The 19,117-nt window shown below is 40.5% G+C and overlaps 1 protein-coding gene across 10 annotated transcripts in view; it reads left to right on the top strand.

Moving 5' to 3' along the window:
- PPARG (peroxisome proliferator activated receptor gamma) overlaps positions 1 to 19,117 on the top strand; it is a 124,477-nt gene that overhangs the window by 77,796 nt on the left and 27,564 nt on the right. For all 10 annotated transcript variants that reach the window (XM_069561002.1, XM_069561007.1, XM_069560998.1 and 7 more), the window contains 4 exons: positions 1,080 to 1,307; positions 3,046 to 3,215; positions 11,647 to 11,785; positions 17,264 to 17,463. In XM_069561002.1, the coding sequence (XP_069417103.1) occupies positions 1,088 to 1,307; positions 3,046 to 3,215; positions 11,647 to 11,785; positions 17,264 to 17,463 (729 nt within the window). In that variant the 5' untranslated portion in view covers positions 1,080 to 1,087. The remainder of the gene's footprint in view (positions 1 to 1,079; positions 1,308 to 3,045; positions 3,216 to 11,646; positions 11,786 to 17,263; positions 17,464 to 19,117) is intronic.

Here is a 19,117-nt window from a genome sequence, read left to right as displayed (position 1 = left end):
AAGCCTGATGTTGGTTGGCAGGCAGTCACTGAAGTCATATGTTAAAAGTGAAACAAAATGAAGCCAGTAAAATGGTGAGCAAACAACTTTTCTTGCAACCCAGACATGTTTTCCATCCCTATTTTTATTTCCCAGTATTGATACAGCAGCATATTGCGCTGCCTTTAGCTTGGTCAACCTTTACTTTGGTGTTCAGAAGAACTTTGCAGGCAGCGTGCTGAGAAACCAGTCGATAAACCCACAATTGTGGATATTGCAAGAGAGACGAGAGAGGTGTCTTTTCATAGGAAAGCGATTTATTCTAAGAAAAATGGCTGGAGAAAAATAAAGGAAGCAGACTGAGGAGATAGGCAAAGTAAATGGTGTGTCCTGGGTTGGGTAGATTTAGGTGACGTTCAGAACAAAAGATACAGTTCGATGGATGCCCCGTCACTAAGAGTGCACACTGTTTCCTGGATGGCATTGAGACCCAGTGTGAGCTCCGAACTGTCAGCAGCGTAGGGCTTGTACCGTAACACAGATAACCTCAGACGATTTGCGTCCTTATTCATGCAGATATTCAGACATGCGAACCCACACAGTGCCTGATGAGCCCTCTTGGAGCCACTGAAGCACATTCACAGCGCTCGTCTCCTTATTTGTGTTTTCGAGGCAATTTGTTTTTCTTATGAAGACCACAGCTAGAATCTTTAACCTCTTGCAAGAGTCAGCCTGTGAGAGCTGCATTCTTTAGCTCTCTGCTTGCTGGGAAAAAGCAAGAAGCCCATTCCCAGATACCCTTAGGAAAGTCATCCCACTCTAAGGAGAACAGGGCTGTCTGTAGGACGTTGGTATGGGTCCGCTGTACAAGCTGACACCACTAGAGGGTCCTCGACCATGACGTTCAGGTAATGGGTGACTTCCCTCAGTTAGTTCAGCAACCTGGACGGCACTAGGAGGGTGGTTGTGTTCACTTCTCTCCTCGTGATCACCTAGGTGACATCTTGACCGGAGACTCTTTCTGTATCCTTTCTGTGTGTCGTCACGAGACTGCCCAGTCCTCAGGACTGACGTCACAGCTGGCCTTTTCTTTGTTTCAGAAATTACCATGGTTGACACAGAGATGCCGTTTTGGCCCACCAACTTTGGGATCAGCTCCGTGGACCTTTCTATGATGGATGACCACTCCCATGCCTTTGATATCAAGCCCTTCACCACCGTTGACTTCTCCAGCATTTCTGCTCCGCACTACGAGGACATTCCGTTCCCAAGAGCTGACCCGATGGTTGCAGATTATAAGTATGACCTGAAGCTCCAAGAGTACCAAAGTATGTGGTTTATTTCACTTTTCAGACTGTTGAGACTAGAATTGGACTAATCTCTCGTCCACAGTAGGGTAAATGCTCCCAGGACTAATGGCTGTGGTGAAGACATTTACCATTCATTCATCCATCCACTTGTCCATGAAATACTAAGCGTTTATAACTGACCAAGGGCTTCCCAGGTGGCTCAGATGGTAAAGAATCCACCTGCAGTGTAGAAAACCCGGATTCGATCCTTGATTTCCCTGGAGAAGGGAATGGCTACCTACTTACTCCCTTGTTCTTATCTGGAAAATTCCATGGACAGAGGAGCCTGGCAGGCTAAAGTTCTTGGGGAAAAGTGTCGGACTGACACTTTCACTTCCCAGGTGGCTCAGTGGTAAAGAATCTGCCTGCAGTGCAGGAGACGTGGGTCGGGAAGATCCCCTGGAGGAGGAAATGGCAACCCACTCCAGAATTCTTGCCGTGGAGAATCCCATGGACAGAGGAGCCTGGGGGGCTCAGTCCATGTGGTTGAAAAGAGGTATGGCTGTGACTGAGCTGACACACACATGTAACTGACCAACAAGGCAGGTAGTGTGTGAACACCCTGGATCCTCCTTCCTTTTTCCTCCCTTCCCGCCTCTCTTTCTTTTCTTCTTTCCTTTTCAGGGACAGTCTCCAGCATGATCACCGTGCTAGCTGTATCTCAGGCTAAATGTCCGTCCCCAACCCCCCAGATTTTGATTCATTGTTTCTACTTTTAAGCAGATAGGTAACAGTTTATTACCTCCTTTAACTTATTGCTAAATCATTGTTACTATAATGCACCTTTCCTAATTCTGCAGTTTGAACAGCTTACACTGAAACCTATTTTTCAGCACAAATTTGAATGTTGACATTGTAGACTATTGATAAATCTCCGTGCCATTAATGCAGCTCACATCAAGAAAAACTAAAACTGCACTTTTCAAGATAAGATAAATTTCTGTGATGCTATTTCCTTGATTTTTATCTCTTTGCTGATATGCTGGTTTTCCAGAGCAACCACTGTGTAATTGGCAGCCATTACTTGACAAGAAGTAAGAACTTCCTGTATTTCTAGTTTTTTTTTTTAAGATAAATTATATACTTGGTTATAGTTACATGTGTGATTTCAGTTGAAGCTTAATATGGAAATTTAATAGGCTTGATCCTGACCAGCAGAAAGATAGTGCTTGCTTTCTAAAGTGTCTCTATCAAAGATCATTTTACAAACCATCTTTTCAGACTCAACATTGATGAGTACCTGGTCTCTTACTTTTCACGTACCCTCAAGCTGGGCGTACCATGTCCTTCTCAGTTCTTTTTGTGTTTCCTTTGCAAGAGTGGTTTAAGAACACTTCTAAAAATGCAATATTTAAGCTGAAATATATAATTTAATATTGTCATGAATGCCAGGTACAGCCCATAGAAAAATAACCTTCATGATTTCAAATATTATGTATTTCCTGTGGGAACTTTAGTATCATGAGGTATTGGAGGGTCATAGAACCACAAACTTAATTCCCTTCCCAGTTTGTTTTCACAGGTGAGGCTCAGAGGCGTTGTGACTTGCATGTGATTACAAAGCCCACTTCTCCCTGTGTCTTTTTCATGTTCCATAGTGCATCTAACCTAAATAGTAAAATATGGGTAGTAAGGTGTGCTATAGCGACATGCCCTGTTGCCTGTTTAGCATTGTTATTCTCGTGATGATTGTCTGCTCATGTTTCTCTGTACACAGGTGCAATCAAAGTGGAGCCTGTATCCCCACCTTATTATTCTGAAAAGACTCAGCTGTACAGTAAGCCTCATGAAGAGCCTTCCAACTCCCTCATGGCCATTGAGTGCCGGGTCTGTGGGGATAAAGCGTCAGGGTTCCACTATGGAGTTCATGCTTGTGAAGGATGCAAGGTAAAAAAAAAAAAAAAAAATCGTTTTTGAAAAAATTTGCTGAAAATGTACCTAGGTTTCCATTTCCTGTTGCAAACAGATGGCAAAGAATTGAGACAGAGCTGTCAAACTTTTAAATATCTTTGGTAAAACCCATTCTTTAGATGATATAATACTTGAAAACCTAAGAAAATCGTCAAAAAGCAAGGCTACTGTGCCTCACTTCCTTTTTTCCAAATTAGTCCTGTGCAGTGCTGATCTAATTCCATCTTCGCATTTTGTAGATTACAAAAAAAAGAAATTGCTTGTTCATAGTAACATGGCAGGAGAGTGACGGGCTGACCCTGAACAGAACCCAGATTTCCTGAATCTCCTAATGTTTTTTTCTTTCCACTATACTATGTAATATTCTGTATATGTAGATAGATGGATAACCTTCATTTGAGCCTTACCACAGTCCTAAAGGTTGAACTTATTTATGGCCACTTTGCAGGTGTAGAAATCTTGTGTCACTGAGATTTTCCCGTGGTCATCCATTGTAAGTGGCACATCCATACACCTTCTGACTCGTAAACTGATGCTGTGTGTTTCCTTATTCAGCATCAGTGTGAGCCATATGTTATGGTCAGGCAAAGAGATACAGCTATTTTTGAAAAGAGATACCCTTTCTCTTCCCCTCCTTTCTTTGTGAAAAAGGCTATTTTGGAAAGTTCATTTAGTAATATTCTGCCCTCTTGAGAAAATGTTAATCTACTCATGTTTTAAAATGAAGTCTTTTAAAAGAATTAATTCTAATAGGCTCCTTGAATAAAATAGTAATTGAGTAGTATTATATACTCTAGTGCTCAGAATAAATTTTTGATAAGTATTTACCTTATAAAATAATGCTGCTTATATAAGATCAGATTCAATCATCAGTAGGGCTTTTTGTTCAGAATGAAGATACATGACAGCAGTTAGGTAGGTTGGGAGATCTGCATTCCTAACTGGACCATGAGCCAAAAAAGGAAGTTAATATTTACTGAATTTCTGCTATACACCAGATACTGTGTAAGATGCCTTTGTATATATTATATTTTTAACCATATCCTGCCTAAGTTATCACATCTATAACATGATGGTATTGATTCAGATGATCACTAAAGCCTCTTCAATTCAAAAGTTTATTTTTCTAAAGGCAACCTAATAAAGTGAAAGAGACAAGTTAGTAATTACCTGGCCACTTGTCCATGGCCTCTAACCAATCACATGAGGATTTCAGCCTCAGTCACTCATGTATAAAACAATTTGGCTAGAGTAGCTCGCCAAAGGGTTTCTGATTCATCTCTGGGTCTGAAATTCCAAAATGACTCCTGGCAAGAGATGCTTTCATTTAAAACATGAAAACCCATTCATTCAGTGATTGAAACCAAGCTAAAATATCTGTAACCTTATAGGAAATCATTATGTTCTCAAGGAATAGTAAGAACCTGTTATTTTACTCAGTTAGATTTATGTAATTTTGAGGAAATTGTGGCTAAATTCTTAGAAGTACTTGAAGAAATCATCTAGTTTTGATCATCTTGGTAATTTATGTTGATAAATAAAGTATGGTTGGTTAAGTTTCCACTGTATAGTATTATTTTTTATGGGCTGGTAAAGCAGTTAGAAAACAAAAAGTTTTAAGCAAATAGTTTCACTGTGATTCTATTCATCAGATATTTGTGGAGAGTTAACGTTTCTGAGAACAGCTAAAAATTGAATGGCAATTTAAGGACTAACCAATCAGCCAAAAATTGAAAAGACAGATATTGTGAGCAGTTGCTTATAGTGTTAAAGCGAAGTTCTAAGGGCATAAAAACTTAGAAGATCAAAGCAAGCAAAGAAGAAAAGTAGCAAAAAGAAGAGAAAATAGGGAGGAGAAAGCTCAAGTGCCCTCTAGTTACAAACGGAAATGTGCTAAGGCAGAGACAGAGAATTAACACTTAAAACCTGATGAACCCAGAGGAGTCCTTCACCTACCAGAGACAGACAGGCCAAAGCAGTAGAAGAAAATTAACAGTATAGTAACCTCCGGTGATTTGTAAACCATCCAAAATAAAGATTACAGACTTCCTGAGAAAGGAAATCAACCATGAATATTCATTAGAAGGACTGATGCTGAAGCTGAAGCTCCACTACTTTGGCCGCCTGATGGGAAGAGACAGCTCATGGGGAAGGACCCTGATGCTGGGAAAGATTGAAGAGAAAAGAAGGGGCAACAGAGGATGAGATGGTTGGATGGCATCGCCGACTTAGTGGGCATGAATCTGAGCAAACTCTGAGAGATACTGAAGGACAGGGAAGCCTGGTACACTGCAGTCAATGGGGCTGCAAAGAGTTGGACACGACTTAGTGGCTGGACAGCAGCAACAAGAAGACTAAAATACAGAGAAGGTTATGCAAAGCTTAGAAGGGAAAGTAGGCATCTGCCCATTTTAAAGATAAGAATAAGAAAAATGTTCGAGGAATAATATAATTTGGCTTCTCCAAGGATGTCAGCAGTTCTCAAAGTGTGGTTTGGGGATGGGGTCCCTACGACCTTTTCAAGATACCCATGAGGTTGATACTGTTTTCATAATACTATTAACTTGTTGTTGGCCTTTTTTATTCTCATTCTCTCAGGGATATAAGTGGAGTGTTCTAGAAGCTACATGACAGGGAACGGTAGCATAGTTCTAATGCCTGATGGAATGTGACCTGAATGTTCTTGTACACAATAATGTGTCAGGTTTTATTTCTAGTCTGATCAATATCAATAGGTATAGCTCACATAAATTAAAACTGTTTAAAAACCTCAACGTTTCGGGGTGAGTAAAGGGGTATTGAGACCAAAAAGTTTGAGAACTGTTGTTATAAGGAATGAGGCTGAAGACATGCTCACTCATTCTTCGGTACTTTGGAGTTGAACAGAATTGCTGCCACACTCTGAATGCCATCATTAGGCCAGTTAGACCAGTGCCCATCAGTAATCAAAGATACCACCTTAATGGGACCTCCTTGGTGGTCCAGTGATTAAGTATCCACCTGCCAATGCAGGAGACATGGGTTCAGTCCCTGGTCTGGGAACTAAGATCCCACATGCCACAGGGCGAATAAGCCTATGCCCCACAACTGCTGAGCCCACATGCCCCGGAGCCTGCTGAGCCCACATGCCCCGGAGCCTGTGCTCCACAGCGGGAGGAGCCACTGCAACGAGGAGCCCGCACCCCGCAACCAGAGAGTAACCCCTGCCTGCCGCACCCAGAGGAAGGCGGTGTGCACAGCGAGGACCCAGCACAGCCGTAGATATGTTTTACAAAGATGCGGCCTTCGCTCACCAACGACACTCAGTGAAAGTGAAATTAATACACGTGTTAGACTGCATTAAAAAAAAGGTGTTTTGGCAATTTAACATTTGTCATTTCAGTAGAATGTGGGATATACCCATAATTAAATACAGTTGACCACAAACCTACAAACTAATTTACAATAGAAAAAAAATAGCTGTATTGCTCAAGATAGCCATCAGTAGATCTTCTTAAACATATCTACATGCCAGTGGAACAGGTTTATGTTGGTGACCCTTCTGAAGTTCAGACAGGAAAAAAAATGTTTGGATTTGGATTACAGGAAAACAATGATAGATTCTTCAGTTGTTAATATTACAGACTTAGGTAATATATATAACCTGTAACTAATGAAAGATTCATATACTTTAGAACTTGCAAAGCTGACACTGATTGCTTATAAATTGGACATGTATTTTTTCCCTAATGGGTTTCATAATATTTTTATGTCTGTAGTGAAAGATCATTTTAGAAGCATAGACTTAGTAAAGATACAAGGAAACACCATACGATACTCTATAATCTATTTTTATATTTCTATGTATTTTTGTATTCCTACCTCAGGAAGAGTTTTTAGTATATTCCCATGCACCAGTGCACCAGTGGCAGCTCATTGATTCAGCCTCTGAAACTATATTCAGCCATATAGTTTCACGTTAAAGCTGGCTGCAGGTCTGACACAGGACATTTAATCTCGTTGCAAAATTTAAATACCACTCTTAGGTCTCATTGTACCTGAAGTTTTGTTACTAATAAAGCAATGAAGGAGAGGTTGGAGAAAATGTTTTTAAAAAGAAATAAGCAGGCTTTATGTTCTCACAAGCAAATGTGAAGATTTTACAATAAAAATATACACAAAGCAATTTATGGTGACTGATGCATCTCCATCACACCTGTTCATAGACTTCATGGTGATCAGAACTGTGAGCTGTTGGAATGGCCCTTCATTTTATGGACACTGACATAATAAAAATGAGTGTTTCTTTATTGGCAATGAAGAAAATTTGGGGGAAGGCTGCTTCATTCATCAAGTAAAGAAGTAATTCTTACAAAAAACACTAAGTGAGAGCTTTGTATCTTCCTCTCTAAGTTTCTTTAAAAAGTCAGATGATAAGAAAATGGCTGGTTATCATGAACTTAGTCTTAAAAAATTTTTTTTAAGTAAAAGCAGTTCCAAACTTGTGCTGGGATTTATATATATTTAGTTCAAGATTTTATGTGTATGGTCAGTGCATATATGATATACAGAATGATGATCCTTTAACATTGGAATCATTACAAAAAATGTGATACTCTTTGAAAGACATCATAGGGGTGAAAACAAAAAACAAATCACATTATAAATGTTAAACTTAAAAAACATGGTTATTTTATTAAAAAGTCTTCATCTCCAACCATGCCAAAAAAGTGAGTACTCTGGGACCTGTCAGATAGCCGGGCAGCATTTTCAACTACTAGTATTGGGTTTTAAAAGTAAAGCTCAGAGAAGCAGCCAAAGATATCATGAAATATATATGACCCAATGGCAAAAATCAAAGCAAGATTTCTCAACAGTATTTAACAGTGGCAACAGTTCTCTACTTTAGCCTTCTTGAATCAGTCAGGGGGAAAATGCCTTTTAAATATTCAAAGCGTCTTAGAACCCTCTGAGAATTAAAGAGGTTTACCTTTCCACCATACCCTACATAGGACATATCCTTTGAGATACTGCTGATCTCACAAGAGGTAGGGAAAACTCTCTAAAACATTAGTAGCAAAACAAGCAAACAATCCTAGGTCTTGAACTGCAGCTGCAGGCACACTTGGAGGGGCAGAGTTTCCTCATGATAGATGCCCAGCTTCTGAGTTAAGCCAGAATTCCCAAGAGAGTCTGAAATAGTCATAAGTTAGTGGCACTCCTGACTTCCAAAAGAAGGATCTTCAAGTTCTCTTTGGAGGAAAGAATTCCTGTAGGATTCTCATGGTTTAAGGTCAAGAAATGACTTCAAAATAAAATATCAGCAAGCACATAAATAGGCAGCTAGTTTGATGACATTCATCAGAGGTAAATAAGCAAACAGACCTCTCCACCCCTACCCAAGAATGCAGATATTGGAACTGCCTGATCCAGAACGTGCAGCTATGTATGAGTTGTTTAAAGATAGAGGGCAGAATCATAGCAATGAATGAACAATAATAGACTAGCAAGAATGACCAACAGCCTTGAAAATAAGTGAAACTTCTAAAAGTGGAAAATATGATCACTGAAATGAAAATTCTATGCAAGGGTTAAATAGCATACTGGACACAGCAGAAGAAAGGATTACCAAACTGAAAGATATGTGCAAAGAAGTTATTAAGAATGAAACCAACAATGTCTTAAAGAACATATCCCATCTGGAATCTGCTAGAATTTGAAGCCTCTTTTACTTCTTGAAGGATTCATAGGATCTTTGAATATTAAAAATATGTCTTCTTTACTAATGAAGAGTAATATACAGAACTCTTCTCACTGATGAACTTTGGTGAGAAATGTTTGCTTTTCGTTACTTTTGCCATTGCAAAAGTCTTTTTTTTTTTTTCATCTTATTTGGCTGTTCTGATGTTTACCTTTGTGATCAACATTAATGGCAAGGAGATTAAAAAATGTAAAAGAGAAATTCAGAAATATTGAAGGCTTGAAAAGAAAGTCTTAACACCTAATTGGAGTACAAGAACCAATGAACAAGTGAAACCGTGATGCAGAAAATGTCCAAAAAGATAAAGAAATCCATGGCTAGACACACTTCGGTAAAACTGCACAGTACAAAAACCAAAGAGAATTAAATGCAACCAAAGTCAGTTGACAACAGACATCTCCACAGAAACAGTGAAAGCACAGAGCCAATGGAATCCGGATTGTTCAGAGGAAAAGCTGAGTACCCTGTGACTGTTTCAAGAATGAGAGCAAAATGAAAAGGTTTACAAGTTAAAAAAAATAAAAAGACTGAACTAATATTCTTCAAGGATAGTGAGCCATAGAGAGGAAAATCTCTTTGCAAAATCTGTATGTAGTATGATACTGCTTAATAAAGCCCTCAGTCAAGCATACCTAAGCAATGTTTTATCTAGTTTACAGGCTGTATGGTAAAGCTATTTTTTTTTAAAGGTCAGGGAAATGATAAGCTCAAAATTAGGGTTATGATTATATTGTCAAGCAGCCGCAGGAGCAGCAGCTGGGTAAGGGAAGAGAGCATGCGTGCATGCACATGGCTGGTTATGATTTTAAATCTTGAGCTGGATGATGGGCTCAGGTGGGATAATTGTCTTATTATGTTTTATAGTGAAAGTCACTCAGTCATGTCCGACTCTTTGTGACCCCATGGACTGTCACCCGCCAGGCTCCTCTGTCCATGGGACTCTCCAGGCTGTAATACTGGAGTGGGTAGCCTTTCCCTTCTTCACGGGATCTTCCCAACCCAGGGATAGAACCCAAGTCTCCTGCATTGCAGGTGGATTCTTTACCAGCTGAGCCAGGAGGGATGCCCATTATGTTTTACAGTTACATGCATTTCCTACATGTTTGTAATTATTACATTTAATAAGATAGCTTCAAAACCTGAAAGGAAAAAAGTGTGCCAATGACCTTGTAATATCTCAGTCATAGTTTAGAATCTCAAAATATCAGAGATGGCCCAGAAAGGAAGTTAAATGACACATATTTGTTCAACAAAAAATTTTAAGGGAGCATTATTGTTAGTGTTTGGGTTAGGGTTAGCCCTGTCCCCAGGGAGCTCAGAATTATAGTTGGGCAGTGAGGGAAGGGCAGAAAATAAACATAAATAACTAAATTATGTGGTACATTGGGAAGTCATAACTGCTAATGGAGCAGGGAGATGGTGGGTAAGAGCAGAATAAAGGAGAGCAAGAATGGCCGATGAGAGGTGGGGACAGGGACAGGCCACAGTATTGAATAAGGTAGATAAGCCTCATTAAGACGTTGAGATGTTAGCACAGCTTGAAGGCAGTGAGGGAAACAGGCGATTGTATATTTGGAGCGTGAGCTTTCCATGTGAGAGAAGGAAGTTGAGCATGCCTTCAGGGCTGGAGTTGTGACAGCAAAGATGGGGAAAGTTGCAGTGAGGTAAGCTTGTAGGGTATGACCAGGACTTCAGTGGTGGTTGTGCTGGGTTAGAGATAATGTTAGATTTCCAAGTGAAGTTGTCAAGTAAACAGCTGAACATACTTGTCTAGAGATCAAGGTAGCAATCTGGAGAAAGTCAAAATGCATGTCAGTGGTAGAATCAATCCTAATTCAGTGCTTTTTGTATTCAAACAGGGCCAGATAAACTTGAAAGAATTAAAAAGTGAGTTTCATGAAAATGAATGCAATAGAGATGAGTAGGAATATTCTCAACAACAACAAAATGTAGTTAGAAAACATTTCTGGTTAGAATTTCTTCAGGTCTTTCAAAAATAAACAGCAGAATTCAGCCTCAAATTGACATGTTTGCTATTTTGAGATAGCGGTCAAGTTTCTGAGAACTTATATATTACTTCTCCTGTTATTTTCTGTTATCTCTGTTTGTAGGCTACAGTGATTATGGAACACTGTTTCAAATGCATAAATAAATGAAACCAATTTTGTAGGAAATTATGCAACATAGAGAATTCCAAAAAAATTACCCACATGTGGATTTTTACTGGCCTTGCTCATGTTTTAGAATGAAATGACTCTAAGTTTGCCAAACTGCTTAGCACAATTATAAGGTTAGGGCATGCTGCTGGAATGATTTACAGAGAGACTGAACTGATTACATGGTGTTTTATTTGCATTACATTAAATCCAGAGCACTTCTTAGAGCTTGCTGAAATCCAGATGTGGGGCCAAAATGCGCTGAATGACATCAGTGGGTTGTGGTCACTAAGAGCTGAAAAGGGACACTGGAGAGCCTCTGTTTCTTTAGTTTACAGCAGAGAAGACTGAGAGAGGTTAAGTGATTTGTCTAAAGTCACCACTGACGGAATGTGTCAAGAGCCTTACAGTATCTAATACTCAGGCCAGTGTGGCTTTAAGCCATTGTCACAAATACTTAACACTTGCTTCTTTTCTGCTCCCCCCCCCATCCCCCCATATTCCTTTGTAGGGTTTCTTCCGGAGGACGATCAGATTGAAACTTATTTATGATAGGTGTGATCTTAACTGTCGGATCCACAAGAAAAGTAGAAATAAATGCCAGTACTGCCGATTCCAGAAGTGCCTTGCTGTGGGGATGTCTCATAATGGTAAGTGAGCACTTCGTGGCCGCACTCTGCTTCTCATCACGGCTGCTGGACCCGTAGGCCCGAGGGCTGTGGCTGAAAACGTGTTCAGTTCTCCCGCAGATCGCCAGATTTCAGAAGACTGCATGCCAACAAAGCATTTCTCAATTAGGTCAGAGTTGTTCGGCTTCAAGTGTGAATCCTTCTCTCTCGTAGTTGGGCATTTGCCACAGTGGGAGAAAAGACTGGGAAGTCTGGGCGGTAATGAAAGTTACTGTAGTGTTCTGAAACACATGTAATGTGAGAGTTGTGATTAATTTTTTGTGTTGCTTTAATAGTATTAAAAACACAATTATATGTGTAAATAGTTTCTACCTTTTTTATTTTATAGGAGCATAGTTGATTTACAAAGCTGGGTTAGTTTCAGGTGTATAGCAAGGTGACTCAGTCACACATATGCATTTATCCACTGTTTATTTTTAAAGATTCTTTTCCCATATAGGCCATTCAGAGTATTGAGCAAAGTTCCCTGTGCTATACAGCAGATTATTACTAGATATCTATTTTATAAACATTAGTTTCTACTTTAAATGTAAGAAAATTCTGATTTATAGATATGGAACTTTAGTGGTATATCAGACATAGATATATGTCCTTTTTTTTTCTCTTTACTATGCAGAAATGAGCGGAACCCTATTCTTGACTTTGTACAGCATATAATTTGTGAATTAAGCAAGTATTTTTTAAAGTCCCACAAAACTTCAATAGGAGAGTAAAACATTCTACTTTTTTGAACCTGTATCTTAAGTGAAGCTTATAATTAGGAGTGTCAGCTTAAGGGCAGGACTGTTGAAGACCCATGCTTTCATGAACTATAGAACTAACTCAGTACAATCATGGGAGATAGCCCTGTTTGAAGAAATAGCTCTTAATCGCCATTTGGCTCTCATTGGTTGACTGGCTCACAAAACAAAGTTTTGATGTAACTAGGTAGTATTATATTTGTCAAGTATTCATCAGTTCTTTCAAGTTATTATGGGCTTAGAGATATATTGATAAAATGCCAAAGTAATCAAATTAAATCTGAAGTCTCACGTCATCGTATGCCCTATTTTTTCTTTCTCTTACCTTTTCCTCTCTCAAAACTGATCTGGCAAGAAGATATACTATTTGAAGTCATCCGTCATCTATGAGGTCTCAACAGCATCTGTGAAAATTAAATTTTTGTTCCATCATGTAGATTCTTTTTTTAACAGCCACAATCAAGATATTCGGGAATCACTAATTAAATAGGTCTTCTACCCTTTTAAAATGGTTTACAAAATTATATTTGTATTGTTAATACGGGGTCATTTCCTCTAAAGGCAAGAATGTATTTCGAATAGTTCTACCAACTATATTAGACAGGATAGAAATTTAGTCCAACTTTCCTAACAATTGATTATATCTGCTGTCTATACAACTTCAGTCATTAATTGCAGGATAATTTGCTGGTTTAATTCTACCAATTTCCTTTTTATTTCAGACTTCGTAAAGCAAGGGTACATTTTCAGTTGAAGGATTACATTTTAGGTGATGTGATCATGTCGCAGTAAATTTATTTTATCTTTATGAAGAAATCTTTGACTTTGAGGTCATTGTTATAAATACCTTGTAGGAAAAGATGTCAGTTTTGCTTTCAATTATATTTACTTTTCGGAGAAGGCAATGGCACCCCTCTCCAGTACTCTTGCCTGGAAAATCCCATGGACAGAGGAGCCTGGTGGGCTGCAGTCCATGGGGTCGCTAAGAGTCAGACACAACTGAGCGACTTCACTTTCACTTTTCACTTTCATGCATTGGAGAAGGAAATGGCAACCCACTCCAGTGTTCTTGCCTGGAGAATCTTGCCAGGGACGGGGGAGCCTGGTGGGCTGCTGTCTGTGGGGTCACACAGAGTCAGACACAACTAAAGCAACTTAGCAGAAGCATATTTACTTTTTGTCCTTTAAAAATTGTCACTTTTCGTATTGAGGTACAATATATTTTCTGTTGCTTGCACACATTCATGTAAAATACATCTCCTATTGTTTATTGTTTACAGGCAAATAATTTAAAGCGCAACTTTTATAGTATTGATGATATAATTTTCCCTTTCCAGAAAAGTCAAAGCTATCATAAGCATGATAATTAGGTCGGCTTTTGCCTTCTTGTGACCATTAGCTTACTCTATTTAGAGAGAGGAGCAGCCTTGTAGAGAGTGTTCGGTTAATTCTTACAAAGGTGAAAAAGGAAAGAAATTAAATATCATGGTATCAAAGGTCGTACTTTAGCATTTACAGGATTGCAAACATGACTAAGAAAATCCCTTTTCAGGGTTTGTTTTTTTTTTTTTTTATGGAAATGGGCTGCATAGAAAATAGCTAGGTTTTCCCTATTCCATCCACTTGAGACAGAAGTTTTATTTTTCACAAATATGAAAAGTTAGTGAAACCTTAGCTTTACAGAATTAGGCATCTTGTGGCTTAGACGGTAAAGAATCTGCCTGCAGTGTGGGAGACCTGGGTCAGTCCCTGGGTCGGGAAGATCCCCTGGAGAAGAGAATGGCTACCCGCTCTGCCTGGCGAGCTATAGTCCATGGGGTTCGCAAAGAGTCAGACACAACTGAGCAACCAACACTTACACCTTCACTCGCTTTGCTGATTAGGATGTTGTAGTATATAAATGATGCCTTTTTTCTTTTATTAAAAAAAAAAAAAGCTGACAACTTTCAAAATAACTTCTTAGCAGCTTGTTAAATTCTAGAACAAATGGTTTCACAAGTTTCTGTGGCTCTCCCCATTTTAAGGTAGTTCTCTTCTTTCCTGCAAACAGAAGCACCAGTGTATGTTGCAAAAAAGAAAAACCCGAATGGCAAATGCCTTTAAACTGCAACATGTTACTTTTTGTTTCTTTAGTCTTCTTTGTGGTATGGGGGAAATCTCCCCAAATTCAAATAACTTTCAGAAGGTTTAACAGAGTGAAAAGTCCTAAGGCGGAGGCTGTGGTGCTCACACCTTCAAGGGGTTCATTACTGCCCACAGTCCAGCCTCCACCGCCCTCTCCCACTGCTGCTTTTTCCGCTTACATTTCAGACAAGCTGTATTCTTGGCTGTTGCTGCAAATTACCTGGTGATAGAACACCTCTGGGGCTCTGCTTCCTGTGCCCTCCTTCCCTGTCAAAATCCTACCTGGTGTTGAAGCCCCAACTCAAACACCTTCTCTTCCATCCAGTTTCTAATTCCCCATTCTTTCTCTTCTGTGAGCTTCTTAACCTCTCCTGTAAGCACCACGTTCTCAGAAAGCAAGGGAGCAAAGAGACCTGTGTTGTCAAAAACCAAACTATTGAAAGCAGTTAAAAAAAAAAAATGAGAAGTTAGAGAGGGAAAAGTCAGGAAAATCCATCAGGAGACCAGTGCAATCCTGTGAACTCAGACAGTGGGCATCACGCGAGGTGCCAGCATCGAGAGAAACATCACAGCCATGACCAGTGACTGCACGTGTCCGAGGGGAGAGAGGTTGTCAGAGATTACTCGAGGTGCTTAGTTTGGGTGACTGAGTTAATCAAGAAAGGAAAACTGGAGGAGGAGACAATTTGAAGGGGAAATGAAAAGTTTGATTTTCTGTTCCGTTAAATCATGGGCTCAGATGGTTAAGAATCTGCCTGCAGGAGACCCAGATTTGATCCTTGTGTTGGGAAGATCCCCTGGAGAAGGGAACGGCACCCCGCTCCAGTATTCTTGCCTGGGAAACCCTGTAGACAGAGGAGCCTGGTGAGTTACAGTCCATGGGGTCGCAAAGAAACATGACTGAGCCACTAACTTGAGGTGCCTACAGAATATCCAGCATCCACGGGCAAAGGGACACAGGAAGAAGTGAAAAATAAGGGTACAAATCTCAGGGAAGAGAGGGCAGGAGTCTTTAGCACATTTTATGCATTAGAGAGAAAACTTGAGCTAGGAATAACAGAATGTAAATGAAGGAAGAGGGGCTGTCGGAGGTCTGGAAACTAGCAGACAGCAAGATATGGGGAGCCAGAAAGGCAGAGACCAGTGTGAGAAACTTTTGAAATTAGAGGGTGCAGAAGGTCAGCAGTGTGAAGGGCTGGGAGGAAGCCAGGGAGCTCAAGCAGAACGAGCACTTAGAACAGGCCCCTAGATGTGACCGTTAGAGGAACTGTAGGGGCCTTTGTAAGAGCAAAGTTTTGGCAAATTTAAATGAGGAAAAGCTAGATTGCAATGGTGCTGTGCGCTCAGTCTCTCAGTCATGTCCTACTCTTTGCGACTCAGTGAACTGTGGCCTGCCAGACTCCTCCATCCATGGGATTCTCCAGGCAAGAATACTGGAGTGGGTTGCCATTTCCTCCTCCAGGGGATCTTCCCGACCCAGGGATTGAACCTGCATCTCTTGCTTCTCCTCCATTGGCAGGCGGGTTGTTCACCACTGAGACACCAGGGAAGCCCCCTTACTACACTTGATCCTAGCCAAAAGGCCAAGAAGCGATTGCAGTGGGTTGGGAGGTAATGAGTAAGACAGTGAGGGGCAACAGCTCTTTCAGTAAGTCCAGTGGTGGAGGAAAGAGCATGAGGCGGATGGTTCTGGGGTCAGAACCCTAAACCCTGCTTAGATGGAACGGAAGGAGCTGGTAGAAAGCAGTACAGGAGAGGGAGAGAATGATCCCTGCATATGTAGGCCCTCTTTTACATTTTGGATCTACCATACCCATCCTTTTCGTCCTTGTGTCCCCTAGTCCAGTTTTTTGAGCCGGTATCTTCCATCAAACAGGTGTTCAGTGAATGAATTAAAACGATGTCACGTAAGACTTCAGAGTCAGAAGATGAGGCTGTAGTATCTTGCTCATCTTGACTTTGGAGAGAAACCTGGACAAATGTTTAAATGTCCTCTCCAAAAAGTTTGAAAAAAGTTACCCGCAACTTAAAAATTACTTAATCGTGGTGATAAGACTGCCCCTTGTTTTACTGTAGAGGAGCTAGAAAATAAAATGATTGCCAAGTCCTGCAAAGCCTCCAAATGCGCATATTTTTTTCCCTCAAGAAAGAGAGGTGGAAAAAACATAACTTATTGGCAACAGTCATATGAAAAGCAATAGTGTTATTTTTCATACAAGTCTTGTTTACAGGCTACAGCTGTTGCAAAAGAAACATGTTAAAAGTGGAAAAACTGACCTTGAGACAAAGCCTTACTCATTGTCAAAAGCCTGATATGACTGCGAATTCACCCCTTAGATGTTAAAGGACAAAAATATTTTTAATAAGACTCAACCTAATTCACTTGCCACCCCTCCCATGTTCATTGCAGCATGATTTATAATAGCTAAGCCATGGGAACTGCCTAAGTATCCACTGATGGGTGAAAGGATAAGGAAGTTGTGATGTGTGTGTGTGTATATATATATATACACAGGAATATATATGTATATACAGGAATGCACTAATTCATCCCACCCTTTCTCTTCTTCTGTAGCCATTAGGTTCGGGCGCATGCCACAGGCCGAGAAGGAAAAGCTGTTAGCGGAGATCTCCAGCGACATCGACCAGCTGAACCCAGAGTCTGCTGACCTCCGGGCCCTGGCAAAGCATTTGTATGACTCGTACATAAAGTCCTTCCCGCTGACCAAAGCAAAGGCGAGGGCGATCTTGACAGGAAAGACGACAGACAAATCAGTTAGTTCTCTTCTACTGTCTTCATTTGGGGTGGCTGGGTTTTGTTGTTTTCCCTTTGAGTAAATGACTTACCATGTTATGCACAGATGTGGTAAAGAAACCGCCTGCCATGCAGGAGAACCCAGTTCAATCCCTGGGTTGGGAAGATCCCCTGGAGAAGGGGATGGCAACCCACTCCAGTATTCTTGCCTGGGAAATCCCATGAACAGAGTAGCCTGGCAGGCTACAATCTATAGGATTGTCAAGAGTCGGACACAACTGAGCAACTAAGCACCCATGCATATATGTTGCGCGCGCGCGCACACACACACACACACACACACAGAGTACCATTCTGTGGTTGGCTGGTACCTACTTTAGGCTGAGTCTAAAATAGAGGAGAGAGAGCGTTTTCAGATACGGTAAATAAACATTATTTTAAATAGGGAAAAACTTCTTCAAGCTGTCCTAATTAAAATTTTGAGACTAGTATAGAAAGGTACAGGTCATCTTGGTGGTGGTTTAGTTGCTAAGCCGTGTCCGACTCTGCAACAGGTCATCTTAACTTGAACAAATGAACTGAGGCGTCCTTCATGCCACCACGCTCTTTCAGGATCCATATCTTTTCTTTTCTTGGCATCAAAATCCCTGTCCACATTTGTAGGCCTTCAAGCAGCCCTGTTTTTCTCTGGGAAGGGCCTGACCTAGGTTTGGAAAAGGTGGTCGATCTCACGATTGTGTCATGCAGAACTACTCAAGTACCTCTCAGAAGTTCTCTGTGGGGCATAAAAATATATTTCGGATATCACACCACCTTTCTTTCCTTGTAGAGCTGTCTTGATTATTATTCCCAGGGAGCTGGGAGCCCCGTCCTCATGTTGTATATATGAGTTTTATCTTCTCAGAGGCTCTGAGCAGCCTGGGCTGCTACAGGGGAGTCTCAAACATCAGCAGGCGCATTGATGACCTGTTCAGGAAACCCAGACTGGGTGATAATGGTGGTTGAGTCCGTTTTCCAAGAAGTAGAATTCTTCCCTGGTAACAAGTTGAGAAAGCACATGGGAATTATGTTGAAACAAACTATAACTGTGCCTGAACTCTGTCCCCAGCCCTGCCATCACCTTCAACTGTGACCTGGATCCCATCTCTGGACCACAGTTTTCACAGGCAGAGTCTGGTTTTGAGTACAATGTAGTAGATTCCTAGGGTAGTAAGAACCACAGGACATTCTGAAGACACTGTCCCAACCCTTGAAAGCCTTTTCATGTCATTTATTTTCAGATGAACACCTGCAGGAGAGGTGTGCAATTACTGAACAGATGAACAGAAATACGTAACTCTTTCCCCACTTAATTTTATTTGGGGAAAAGTTTTATCACCCGTTACTGTATTTTGATGACTTATCTCAAGACGTTTTTTTTTTTTCTTTTAGCTACACCATAAGAGTAGAATCAGCTAATAGAAAAGGAAAACTTTTTATGCAGTTGGCTGTGTAAAAAGCCAACTATCAGCAAGGGCACTGGGTTTCTTGACTGCCAGAGCGATCACTGGTACGCTAACAGTGTTAGACCTCTATCCAGCTGTTCACAGGTTTTTAAAAGTCTTGCACATTCATTATGTTCAAGACCCACACTACCTTGCAGCTGCTATTATCCTCTTTTTGTATTATCCTCTT

The sequence above is a fragment of the Ovis canadensis genome, chromosome 19 (assembly GCF_042477335.2).
Source record: "Ovis canadensis isolate MfBH-ARS-UI-01 breed Bighorn chromosome 19, ARS-UI_OviCan_v2, whole genome shotgun sequence".
NCBI classification, from domain to species: domain Eukaryota; kingdom Metazoa; phylum Chordata; class Mammalia; order Artiodactyla; family Bovidae; genus Ovis; species Ovis canadensis.
This window is presented reverse-complemented; position numbering and strand designations above follow the sequence as displayed.